At 37.9% G+C, this 13,621-nt stretch overlaps 1 protein-coding gene and 1 long non-coding RNA gene across 3 annotated transcripts; one reads left to right on the top strand and one right to left on the bottom strand.

Annotated features, from left to right (window-relative positions):
* Positions 1 to 207: 207 nt before the first annotated feature.
* On the bottom strand, positions 208 to 2,252 carry LOC139813674 (uncharacterized). The gene is made up of 3 exons (XR_011732207.1): positions 2,095 to 2,252; positions 1,770 to 1,848; positions 208 to 1,693 (listed from the first exon to the last, which is right to left on the bottom strand). It is a non-coding gene; the product is annotated as an uncharacterized lncRNA (long non-coding RNA).
* A 354-nt stretch (positions 2,253 to 2,606) lies between these two features.
* LOC139813670 (transcription elongation regulator 1) lies at positions 2,607 to 12,795 on the top strand. Of its 2 annotated transcripts, none has more exons than XM_071779294.1 (18): positions 2,607 to 3,078; positions 3,652 to 3,898; positions 3,972 to 4,061; positions 4,150 to 4,341; positions 4,738 to 4,984; positions 5,120 to 5,338; positions 5,454 to 5,657; positions 5,784 to 6,057; positions 6,167 to 6,399; positions 6,485 to 6,648; positions 6,732 to 6,940; positions 7,029 to 7,179; positions 10,665 to 11,111; positions 11,185 to 11,394; positions 11,483 to 11,749; positions 11,858 to 11,935; positions 12,014 to 12,237; positions 12,342 to 12,795. In XM_071779294.1, the coding sequence occupies exons 1-18, from the start codon at positions 2,918 to 2,920 to the stop codon at positions 12,343 to 12,345; spliced, it is 3,621 nt and encodes a 1,206-aa protein (XP_071635395.1). In that variant the 5' UTR covers positions 2,607 to 2,917; the 3' UTR covers positions 12,346 to 12,795. The 2 variants fall into 2 exon arrangements, with proteins under 2 accessions (XP_071635395.1, XP_071635394.1); XM_071779293.1 differs by having other exon boundaries at positions 3,640 to 3,898.
* The last annotated feature ends 826 nt before the right edge of the window (positions 12,796 to 13,621 follow it).

The raw sequence follows: 13,621 nt of genomic DNA, 5'->3' as shown, positions 1-13,621 counted from the left end.
AATCAGACGTATGTAAAATTATTATCTCGAGGGACGTTCCTTCGTTCCTTGGCCACGTTGATATTTCTAGAATATGTATGTACATTTCCACGGTTGGAGCGACAGCCTTTCAAATAGTGTTTACGTTTTTTTTTTACTGTCTGATGAATGTCTGATTTCAAACGCACGAAGGCATGGAACGTAACGTGTTAAAGGAAAGAAAAAATATAAATGGGGAAATATATTTTATTACAACGTAAAATTAATAACGATTCAACAGCTGTAAAGATTTAAAGGAATATATATTGAGTGTTTATTAAAAAGTATACGTAGCGATGTTTGCGTAGTCCTAAAAGTATGCAAATGACAACACACTGTATCTGTCAACAGAGCTAATAAACACATGTCAAGTTTCTCATCCTTGGGAGATTAGACTACATTACGCGAGCTTTGTTACACGGTTTATATTTATATATACGTGGACTCAATGGTAAGTTTTTCAAATCCAGTTTTGATGCCTAACAAATACATCTCATTTACAAAAAACGTAATCTCTAAGGGCATTTTAGGAAAGCAGGACCGTCGTCGGTGATGATGATTCAGTTACGGGGATTGTTGAAAATATGGGTAAGGACATATACTTGATAATCAGACGACAAAAGGTGACCGTGTACCTCGACACACAGGAGAATGTCAGAGTTCTCGAGCTCAAGAAAATGATTGAAGGTAAAGCGTATGTCTCTCTCTCATGAGAAATATTTATAGATGTAATGGCAAAACCATTTTCTTGACGTATTACGAGTTACATTACGATTTATTTGCGATGAGTTACACGCGTATTATTTCAGTAGAGACGTTAATATTGAAATGAATATATTTTACAGCTATATTGAAAGTACAGCCAGAAGATCAACAGCTATTTGTGCTTGCAAACGATCTTCTTGACGAATGTAAGGAATTATCCGATTCGACTGCATTGTTTGACTGTGGACTGACGTCAGCGACGGCAAAGATAATGCAGCCTGCGGTCGTAGGCCTAGCTGTGCGAAAAGAGGATGGTTCGTTTGAAAGTCTCGAAATAACATCGTATTCCGAATCAGAATGGCCAAACGTATCAGAAATTTTCAGCCAGGAAGAAAAAAATGACGCCATTTGTGAAAAGTATCAGAAAAAGTACGATGACGTAAATGACGCAAAAAATGATATACTAAGTAAAGCAACTCATAAATGAAGCGACAATCAAGTTTTGTGTTCTGTGCGACTCAATGATTGTTCGAGTAGTTCTAGATAGTGCGAAAACAGAAGAGATATATACATCATAAACCCTACAGCATAATGATACCAAATACGTATGCTCATATTGAGTTGTACATAACTTTAAGGAGGTACAGTTACAAAACTTAGCAATATCGAACTTGATAGGAATATCACATGGCCATGTTACATCTTCATAGTATTGAAATCTGATAATGACAACGTCATGTTGCATACGTCATACGTAGAAAAGAAAAATTATTGTTACTTGATGAACCATGACATAACGTCGTAAGTGATGGCGTGAAACTTTTCATAACGCGCGTAATATTTCACGCAAAACATTTGTGTGCGTATATATATTTGTTAATCTTCTTCACCGCGTTCATCTTTACATGGACCTCTGCGTGCTCTCCCTTCTCTTTTCTTCTTTACGTCTTTTCCTCATAATTGCCAAAGCCTTTAATAACAAATAGTCTTCGTTAAATTGTATTCACTTGTATACGTGACTTGTAACGATAGCAACAAGCACGTACCGCGCAAAAACATCCGTAGAAGCAGAAGAATGGATGCATCTATAATATTGTACGCGCTTGTGTGCTGGAGATATGTCACCTATTAACATATAAATATGTAAAAAATGGCCTAGTACTTTAATGTAATAAAAAATATTTTAAACATATTTTCAATATTATACAGGTCATATATCACTCTAAAAATTTCTAAATAGAAATACTAATTAAATATTTGACATAAAGTATTGTTTGCAATAAAAAATAATTTTTAATTTAACACGTATTTAATAAACTTTTCATTTCAGAAAGATTTGCTTTCCATACAGATTTCAGAGATCCGACTTACACCAGGAATGAACGTAATACGTAATAAATTCAATGGTAGTGAGCGACGCAGAGCGACGTAAAATCGTGCTCTTAAAATTCTCTCAAATACGTCGATCGATTTCTTGCCTTCTCTGACGTCAGAACGACACGGCGGCGACGAGCCTCGAGAGAAGCGAAAAACGAAAAACACTATAGACCGAGTTCCAAAAGTCCACGCTGCCATCTCTCATTTCTCCCATTCCTCGTTCTCTCGCGCGCCACGAGACAAGCCGACAAGCTTCCAATAGCCAATAGGCGTGGTTCTCGATAAGCAAAGCCGATGATACGGGCCTAAAGAAGGATTCACACCAATGGGAGAGTTGGTTTTCTAGAGACCCTAGCAGAATCTCTAGAAAACAAACTCTCCCATTGGATATTGGACGTCGTATCGATATCGGACGCGATGTGAATCCTCCATTAACGAAGAGGCCCCCTTGCCACGCCGGCGCGTTTAGGGGACGTCGCGCGTGTTTGCAGTTGTTTGCAGCGACGGCGACGTGTTTACGGCCCGCACATCCGCGCAGAGAGAGAAAGAGAGAGAGAGATAATAGTAATTTGTCCGCGGCGTTTTTTTTTCCTGCGCGCCAGACGAGCGAAGCGATCTGCCAAAGGCCAGAGGGGCAGATAAGCGAGAGAAGCGATAGCGAATGGGCGTGTGAGACGGGGAATCTCTTTCCGTACGGCGACCGGCGACTATACGGCGTGCCCAGTTTTTGTCGGGATCTCTCTTCCCTTTCCCTTTTGCGCTTTCGGGGTGACGGCGACGGCGACGGCGACGGCGACGGTCCGCCTGCGCCCACGGGATGGACGCGAGCAGCGAGCAGCCGGCCGCGATCGCGGCCGCCGAGTCCGCCTCCGCCAGCGAGCAGGAGCACAATGACGAGCCCATGGAGGAGACGGAGGAGTATAGCTACGAGGGCGAGGATTACAGGCATTTTATGCCGCGCGGCCGCGGCGGTTTTCGGTACGTATCGCGATCCGCGCTTCCCGGCACCGCGGATCCTCGCGGTGTTCTCTTCTCCCCCCGCGTCTCTTCCTTCCCTCTTCCCTCTTCCCCGTTCCCTCCGCGCTGCCTCCTCTCGAACTCGCATGCTCGCTCGATTTCGCTCTCTCCGCGATGTTTTCGTCTGATCCGAGGACCCGATGGCGTCCCGACTCCAACCTCCCCCGTCCCCCGTCCCCCGTCCCCGCCGCGTCCCCGACAGATGACACGCGCGGAATGTCGGATTTGTTTAAAATCTTTGGACCGACGACGAGATTTAAATAATACCTTAATTAATACTGATCTTTTAACTAATGATCTCTTTGCAAGCGACATTCTATCCTCTGTAGCGGCGTTACAGCGCGAGTACGCGCGGTGCCTGACGCGAGCAGATGAAATCTGCAGCGTGGTGGAGCGGAGCGTATCTTTTTGTTTTTCTTAAGAGTCAAGCAAGATTCGGAAAGCTACTTCTGGTCTTCCTTCCTCTAAGTGGCATGGTAGAGCTGTAAGATATCTAGTCACAACATTTAAAAATAATTTAAGGGGTCGTGGCAGAGGTGGGTTTGATTTCCCTATGAGAGGTGGCTCTCCAAGGTTTCGAGGAAGAGGATTTGGCCCGCGCGGGCCAATGTTCCGCGGCGCGAACAATGGCTTTCCCTTCGAAGCCCCGCCAAGGCCAACGTGTCCGCCTGGTCCGGCAGGCCCAAGATTCCGAGGACCGCCGCCATTTGATCCCAGTTGGGGACCTATGGGACCACCCAATTTTATGGGCCCTCCAAATTTAATGGGACCTCCAGGAATGGTACGCGTCATTTTGAATCTTTCGATACGTACGAACGCATTAGATTTCTACGTCTCAAATCTTGATGCTTTAGCCACCACCACACATGATGAATGGCCCTATGGGTGCAGGACCAGGCCCATATGGACCACCTCCTGGCATGGGGCCACCTAACATGAATAGCGTAAGTTACGTGCACGGAAAGAGAAACGAGATACTCGATAAAGAGCAATTAAAGGTACCTTGACGAATAAAATATATATATGCCATAGATTCCAGGACAGCAACAGCCACCCCAGCAAGCGCAACAACACGCGAACATTCCAGGTCTAGATCTCAACGGAGAAGTGTGGGTAGAGACGAAAGCGGCTGATGGAAAGTCGTATTATTACAATATTCGTACGAGAGATACCACATGGACTAAACCGGAGGGACCAAATGTAAAGGTCATGGTACAAGATCAGGTAAATAAATACCTATTGACGTCCGACCCTTGACGATGAAATTTATTAAATGCTTTTCTTTTATCATTATTTGCAAGTAATCCAACGTCTTTGCTTTGCCTGGTTATACATACACATCTAAGCTGACATGGTCTCGACATCAAAATTATATATATATATATATATATTTTATCAGTTTCATGACATGGATTTTTACGCGTAAAATATAGGAACAAGAATAAAGTGTAAATAAAAAAGTGTATATCAAAAAATTGACACGTGGCACGGTCGTAACAAAGATTGGTAAATTTATTCGCTAGTCAATGAACGCGCAAGTTTATTTTGTTTTTTTGTTAAAGATTTAATGTGATTAATTTACAACACGTCTAGATAAAAAAAAATCTCACGGTTTTGCAGTTGGAACAGTTGGTACATGGTGCGTCAAAGCAAGCGACAACGCGTTCTATCACACCTACTCCGTCAAGTAGTACGCCGACCAAGATGAGTGAAAACAGAATCTCTCAAGGCGGCGAGCAATCATCCTCTAACAACACAGATGCCATTAATCAATTAAGTACGGCGCCTCCTGGCACTGGACCACCTCCTACATTGATAGACACCCCAGATGTCAACAATCAAGCATCCGAGACAAATCAGTCAAATGGTAATTTGAACGGTATATTAATACTATTTAATTTTGAAAACGTTTCTCGAGCTTTGTGTGTATATATCTTAGCACGCAAGTTCTTTAAATTTATCAAAGTATCGTCATTAAAAGATAAAAATTTAAAAATGTCAGGTACAGCACCCACGACAGTTACCAATACGCCATCGATAAATACACCGGCAGTAAATACGAACATGATGCAACCGCCGCCAAATATGATCCCTATGCAGCACAGAATGCCAAATCAGTTTGGTAATCCGATCGCAACGCAATTCGGAGCAGCACCCTTTGGGATGCCACCGCCTGGTTTTCAACCTTTTGGCGGTTATGGGCCACCACAAACAAATTGGGGTACGTATAAAATATGCGATTGAAAAAGATATATCTGACGAATACGACGAAGAAAAGAAATATTTTAACAATTTTTATAGATTAACTTATAGTACACCTGCTTTCTTTTTTTTAGGTATGCCACAAATGCCTCATGGTGTAATGACACCTCAAGCACCCCCTGAAGATCCTGCCATACTTGCACAGCTTGATTCTGACGTAGTAGCGGCTGCTATGGTCTGGACCGAGCATCGTGCACCAGATGGCAGATTCTATTATTACAACAGTAAAGCAGGAGAATCAGTATGGGAAAAGCCACAAGCCTTGAAAGATCTGGAGAGTACGTAATACATAATTTCCAGCATTTATCTTTATAAAGCAAAGTAACCAAGATCTTAGAATCTTGAAACATAATACGGTCATGTAAATTTTAAATGATATATGTTCTGAAATTTTGTTTTGTTAGATGCGAAATTAACATTACGGCAGAAAAACGAGGAAGCAAATGTTGTCCCTACCACTACCGCTGTTACAACCACTGCCGTTACCAACAACACTACCACCATTGTTGAACCTGGCAAACAAGAAAAGCCGCAAGAGAACGCACATGAAACCAAAGATAGTACAAAAGATGCGGATAGCGCTAAACCGAAGAAGGAGGAAAATATTGCAAAGGAACCTGCAAAGCCTCAAGACAAGTCTAGACCAATTTCTAGTACGCCAGTGCCTGGAACTCCATGGTATATTTAGCGATGACTTGTTTTTCATATTGTGCTTTCACATTGTTTCTTGCTATATACTCATAATGTGTATATTTACATGAGCTAGCGAATATATTTGTATGTGAAGGTGTGTTGTTTGGACGGGAGACGGACGGGTATTTTTCTACAATCCTTCTTCGAGGATATCAGTTTGGGAAAGGCCGGATGATCTTGTTGGCCGTCAGGATGTGGACAAGATGATATCAACGCCTCCGGACGCGATTGGTGCTACAAAACCACCACGTCAGTCGGATTCCAGCGAAAGCAGCGACGAAGATCAACCCACACCAGCCAAAAAGCCGAAACACGAGGAACCCAAAAGTACGTGAAAAGCTACTCTGAAATGATGTATACAAGATTGGATTAATACAGGATTTATATATATAAATTCTATATTATTATTCAGTCACAACACCCATCAAGGAAGAAGAGGAGAAGGAAGGAAAAAAGACCATCGACATCGGCAAGGAAGCTGCAATAGAGGCCGAAGTGAGAGCAGCGAGGGAGAGGGCGATAGTTCCATTGGAAACGAGGATCAAATCGTTCAGAGATATGCTTGCAGAGAAAGATGTAACGTATTACATTAACATCATTTGTACAGACCGTTATGTTACTTTATTGTACCGAGAGTAACCGACGTATTACGTTTTCAGGTATCTGCATTCAGTACCTGGGAAAAAGAACTTCATAAGATTGTATTTGATCCACGCTATTTACTTCTAACGTCGAAGGAGAGGAAACAGGTCTTCGAGAAATACGTGAAGGAGAGGGCGGAAGAAGAAAGGCGAGAAAAGAGGAATAAAATGAAAGAACGAAAAGAGCAATTCCAGAAGCTTTTAGAAGAGGCAGGACTTCATGGAAAGTATGCGTACAAAGAGAGCATTTTTTTATTTCGTTTGTTTCTGCGTTTCTGCAGAAAATGTTAATTTATGTTTTCTGTTCTTTTGTAGATCATCATTTAGTGATTTTGCTCAAAAACATGGAAGGGATGAACGATTTAAGAATGTAGAAAAGATGCGCGAACGAGAAAGCCTTTTCAACGAATATCTTCTGGAAGTGCGAAAGAGGGAGAAAGAGGAGAAAACAGCGAAACGAGAACAGGTATTTTTATTTTATTAACATCACTGAATGTGTGCGCGCGCATTGTGTGGCACGGCAAAAGGCATTTTCAGGACATCATACATTATAATACGAATACGTATAAATATTTTGACAGAACATTCGACAGAACAAGTAAGATTTATAGCGACATATCCCCGTCCATCCCAAGGTTCCATCAAAAGTATATATATAATATATATTTAATAAATATAGAGGATTTAGATACACACTAATATTTTTCAATACCGATTATAAATAATTTCAGATATATTCTGGAAATGATAAATTATTATAGATTCCAACAATTTCATTAATATATTTTAAGCTAATGTGTTCAGTTTCTCTAGCTTTTTATTATCAGTTTATGAAAGTTTGGAATTTATATTGCAAGTTAGTATTACACACATATGATTTTTATATCACTTGTGAGTTTGAAGATTCAAAAATATTTCTTTTACTCGCGGTTACATATTGATCAAATACTTAATTACTTTATTAAATAATTAATATTTGTGTAAACTTTTTTTTATGAGGGTACCTAAAAGTCCTTTATATCTTAAGAAAAGTATCACAAACCGTGTTTCCTCTACTTTTAATTCCCTTACTTTCCAATAAACCTTTTTCCATCCATTCCAGGCAGATGTCGTTCATTTATAGTGACGTGCTTCATAAATGCTGCTGAAGAATATTTGAAGCAGCATATAAATGTAATACACCCTACGTCCGCGTCAAGTTCCGCATGGGCTGAATATATTTATTTATTCGGCGCTTGCTCCTATGTTTACATAACTATATTATTTCATTAATTTCAATAAGAATTATTTCACCTTATTAAGCGAGGCTTTGCAATGCGCGATAGCATAAGAATGAAATTAAGAATAGATGCAAAGCGTTTTTAATCTTATATAGGAGATTTTAATCTTATATGTTTAGTAAAATGTTTAATAAAGTTTATGTTTTTACAGCGATAATTAATTAATTTCTTTCAGGTTTCATAGGTATGTTATTATTTTGTTCCACTTGTAAGATAGTACGAATTCCTAAAATTATAACGGCTGAAGAACACATATACCAGGAGATATTTCTCTAATAATAATTCTCTACTCCAGTAGATTTGCTCGATCGAAATCGAAAAGTTTTTGTAGCTCTAAGATGGGAGATGTAGAGAATAAAATCTTAGTATGTGACGGTTCCTTATATACTTATGTGTTCTGAACTCTCCACTTCAGTCAGGATGCAGGCAGGACAGGTTCCGTATGTGGAGTGGCTTGGTTCTGAAGCTGGTTGGTGGCATGGATGATGTCATCTACCATTCCCACCTTCTCTGCGGGTCACTGTTGGCACACCCTCGCGCGCCGCATTCTTTACTTCAAAGCAGAGTGTCATGAGAATGAACAAACTCGGTATTTGTATATTACTCGTAATCCACGTACTTCAAAAGATTAACTTTTCCCCAGAGTCAAAATCAATTTGAAAAGAAAAAAAAAAGATTTCACGTTAATTCATTTGAAAGGAAAAAAAAGGATATATTAAAGCCCGAGGTAGCATTAGTCCGCAGAACAGTTTCTCATAGTTTATGCATTCCGATTATAAAGAAATATAAAAATTCGATTCTAATGCTACCACAAAACTTACATTAAATGTATGGACATAAAAACAAATTCACTAACGATATAAGAGGCTATTTGTTTAAATTGCTATTTTACTTTTCAGTAATAGTCATTTCGAGCATAACTTCTGTTTGCTAGTATTATCAAGCGAAAAATTACTTTGCGTATATAGGTCGTTAGGTAAAATATCTTATATTCCCAAAAAGCAACGAATTATTATCTTAAAATCATATATTATCTATTGTTCTTATGTCAATACATGATACATCAAATTTGATATACAAAAACACACATATGGAACTCTCAAGTAATTTTAAGTCGACTTTAAGATGAAAACACGTTCTTGTTGTCGGCAATAATACATATAAAATTAACTTTATCCTGATACATTTTAGAGGATCGCAATAAATTGCAATACAGAGTTATAATGCAAAATTATTAAATTGGCATAGAATGAGTACGTTACATTTTTATAAAAGTATTTGTTTTACATCATCTCATCTGAGAACTATTTTTTATTCTAATAATAACAATAATAATGCAAGTGGATTTTTATATCACGTTCAGTTAAAATGAGATAAAGAAATAAGTTTAAGCGGTTGTGTAAACACAGGCTTCTAAATACCTTGAAAATCCTTATAGGATCCGAGTAACAAATGTTATGTGTAATTTGAAGATGAAATTGTGCCAGTGTCTGAGCTGTAATCATTTCTCGATTGTCGTTTATAATAATATTATCTAAACCTTCTTCTTTTTAATGCAACAAAGAATATACAAATTATTTTAGTCGTTTAAAAATTACGCAATGGGGACATTGGAAAGAAAGCTATTTTATGGGACGATTCTTGGTTTCACACCCGTTGCGTAGATTAGACAATTCAAAAAACATCTGTCTGTCGTAGCTAATTTTGTTCGCTTAATACTTTCAGTATTGAGAATTAAAAGTATCGAGGCTTAGGAGAGAGAGAAAGAGAAAAAGAAAAAGAGATACACTTTATTTTAATAGGATAACATTTTAGTAAGCATTAATTTAATAATCTATCTGTTATGTTACTTTTACGTAAAAAACATCAAGAAAATTGTCAAGAGAACAGTTGCGTTGCAATTTTTGTAAACGGTGCGATGTGCTATGAAAATTATGCGTTCTCCGAAAGGTATTTTAGAGTGTAGAGCAAGTAGGAGAAAAAAAAAATTAGATGGAAACTCGTTTCGTAATTTGGACGGCTGCGAGCTTCTAATGTTTTCGAAGTTAATGATAATGCACTAACCATATTTTTTCGTTTCAGCAAGGACGGCAGTTAAACATTTACTTATCTTACACATTCAGTCATCATTAAATGCCAGTGTGTCATAAGGCATGCGATGATTCTTAAAAATTAAAGTTTAAGTTAATTATACATTGTTTAATGCGAGCGAATTGAATACTGTACATTTAATGATGACGATGATCATAATAATTATTTTTACAGGAATAATGAGTTAATAATTTTTTTCAGCTAAAAAAATGACCAGCTTAGTTCATTAAAAAAAAAATCCGACAAATAGAGTCCTTAACGTTGTGATACCTCCTGACACGAACGAATACGAATGACTATTTCTTCTACCCCTAACGAAATATAGTTTGAAAACCATTTAAAAGGTTTGCAAGTTGAAATAGTTTGATCCACATTACAGATCATTATATCATAATATTTATAAAAGTGATTGTAATGTGGCTGAGCGTGTAATACGTGGTTGGAAATATCATTAAAGCGTGCATGATATAAGAGAACCAAGAAAAATTTGATTTTAAAAGCAAAAGAATTGTATAATAGTACATAAGCAAGCAGTACGTGTTCTTCAGCGATGAAAACTCTTATGTTAAATGCGTTTCAGGTGAAAAAGGAATTCTTTGCGATGCTACGTGAGCACAAAGACATCGACAGGCATTCGCATTGGAGCGATTGTAAGAAAAAGTTGGAAACGGATTGGAGGTACAGAGTCGTAGAGTCGGCAAGCACGCGGGAAGATTGGTTTAGAGATTACGTTCGCCTGCTGAAGGATGAGCGGAAAAAGGAAAAGGAGAAAGACAAAGACCATCGGCACAGAGAGAAAGATCACAAGTCGGACAAAAAGGATAGAGATCGTAAGGATTCGGATAAAGGTAAAGAAACAAAATCCAGCAAGGACAAACTTGACAAAGATAATACAAGGGAAAAGAAGCAACGAAAGAGCGAAACATCTACGGAGGACAGCGAAAAGGAAAAAAAAGAGATGGTGATAGAGAAAGAGAGTGGGGAAATTGAAGAAACTGACGACAAAAGCGTTAAAAAGGAGAATGACGTAAGTATAATATACAATATCTATCTTTTGTACAATTTTTTAAGTTAATTTTTGGGTTTTTTTTTTTTTTTAGAAGGAAGAGGGAGATGATCATTCCGATTCGGAGGAGGATCGCGAGAAACAGAAAAGGGAACGTGAAAGACGAGCGGAAGTCAGTATCAGAGAGAGAGAAAGAGAAGTACAAAGGACTTTAGCTACACATCTTCGCGATAGGGATAAGGAAAGACAGCATCACCGTCACACAGAGGCGGTTCAACACTTCAGTGCTCTTCTAGCTGATTTGGTATGCATCTAGTTTAAATCGCGTAATATTCTACGAGAATTATTGGTATCTCTGATTACAATGTCTTTTATATTTGTTTCAATTTTAGGTAAGGAACGGCGATCTGGCGTGGAGAGAAGCGAAACGACAATTGAGGAAGGATCATAGGTGGGAGTTGGCTGAAAGTTTAGATCGCGAGGAGAAAGAACGATTGTTTAACGAACACATTGAACAATTGGGCCGCAAGAAGCGCGACAAATTTCGGGAATTGCTCGACGAAGTAGGCGCGTCGACCGAGCTAACGGCATCCTGGAAAGACATTAAGAAACTGTTGAAAGATGATCCTAGATATTTAAAATTTTCTTCTAGCGATCGAGTACGTGATCATTGGTTTCAAAGTATTAAAAAAAAAAGATTCTGAATATATATATATATATATATATATATATTATTACTTTATCCATATATTTTTTTATCGTTTTAGAAATGCGAAAAGGAGTTTAAGGAATATATCAAGGACAAACTCGTTGCTGCCAAAGCTGACTTTAGGGAGCTCCTACAGGTGCGTTTAATTAAAACTCGCGATATACCGTTTAAAAACCCGGTAAAACTGTTGGTCAAGAAAATGTGTCGTTTTCAGGAAACGAAACTAATCACTGACAAAACGTACAAAAAGGTTCAAGAGAATAGTACGCATTTAGCAGAGATCGAAGAAATTCTTAGAAAGGATCGTCGATTTCTCGTGCTCGAGGCTGCAGCCGCTGAACGGACTCGATTACTAATGGGCTATCTGGAAGAGTTAGCACGTAGGGGTCCTCCACCACCTCCTACTGCTTCAGAACCATCGAGAAGATCAACTACAAAGTAAATTTCAATACACAGAACAAAGATAACAAACCTTAACATTTTGTTTTCTTAAACAACGGCAACATCTGTTTCTATACTAAACATCTCTGTTTCTGTTTCAGTTGAAGAATGATCTACATCGAATCATCATACACATATGACGCATAACAGTAACAGAAATGAATGAATTTAGCTGTAGTTAAATTGAATTACTTTACACACTGAATTATTGCCTGTATAGGATTCAATAAAATAATTAAATGCCACATCTACACAACTGTGAGATTGTATTGCATTATGAGATATTGTAGCGCAAGCATATAATATTATATTATTGTTGAATAATATTAAACTTCACAGAATGTCGGTAAACGTGTGTAACATAATTATTTTACGGTGCAAGAACTGCAATGTATTCGATACGCTTGTCTCATCTAAATTTACGCGAATTAAAGTGGAATAAGAAAGATTGGGAGAACGTCGTACTGATTTTTCAATAATAAAGTTAATGGTTATTGTAAAATCATTAAAAGATATTACTATTTTGTCATTAAACAAATTACATTATTCCAGTAATCCTTTGGCTCTTGACATTGACACTACCCTATTTTCAAAATACATAATCTAGTATTTTGTTCAGGATGTACATATATATAACATCAGCCAAATGCTTTTGTTTTTTACATAAAGACACGCGTGAGGATAATGCCCGATCTACAATAGCTGTAGTAAGCTGTAGTAAGCCTCAAGCCGTAAGAAATTGACCAATTACAGGCGAATGTGAGGAGAATAATCGACTGTGATTGGTCAATTTCTTACATCTTGAGGCTTACTACAGCTTACTACAGCTATTGTAGATCGGGCATATAATTTGTAAAGCAGGAGAATTAATCAATTGAATTTTCTTTTTTTTTCTCGTTAGCGCGATTAATCAATAAGGATACTGTTCCAGTTTATATTAAAAATTTTTATTACATTTCACAAAGTATCTAATTATTCTAATTTATTAATTTGTTTTTACAAGAATTAACTTGATAAGATGGCAATAAGTTTCGTTAGTTAGTTCTGGTGATGTGTCTTAGATGGCGACACTAACATGATTTTGATTCGAAACGTGTGCCTTATGGATCAATACGATAAATCTCGGTGATTTCAATGCTTGAATATTAAAGATTCTAATATCGAAGAATTCAATGCTGGATATGAAGCGAGACGATTTCACGACGGATATTACGTCTGTTGATGTTTCGAACGCCAAGCATTACGGTAATTGAAAAATGAATTGTTTAAAAATGAGAGTAATATATTGACAGAAAACACTCCATTGATTTTTCCAAAACGTACAATACATATATACATTATTCCGAATGTGTAGAATCCTAAAAAAAATTCCAAATAACAT

The sequence above is a fragment of the Temnothorax longispinosus genome, chromosome 5, assembly GCF_030848805.1.
Source record: "Temnothorax longispinosus isolate EJ_2023e chromosome 5, Tlon_JGU_v1, whole genome shotgun sequence".
NCBI lineage: Eukaryota > Metazoa > Arthropoda > Insecta > Hymenoptera > Formicidae > Temnothorax > Temnothorax longispinosus.
This window is presented reverse-complemented; position numbering and strand designations above follow the sequence as displayed.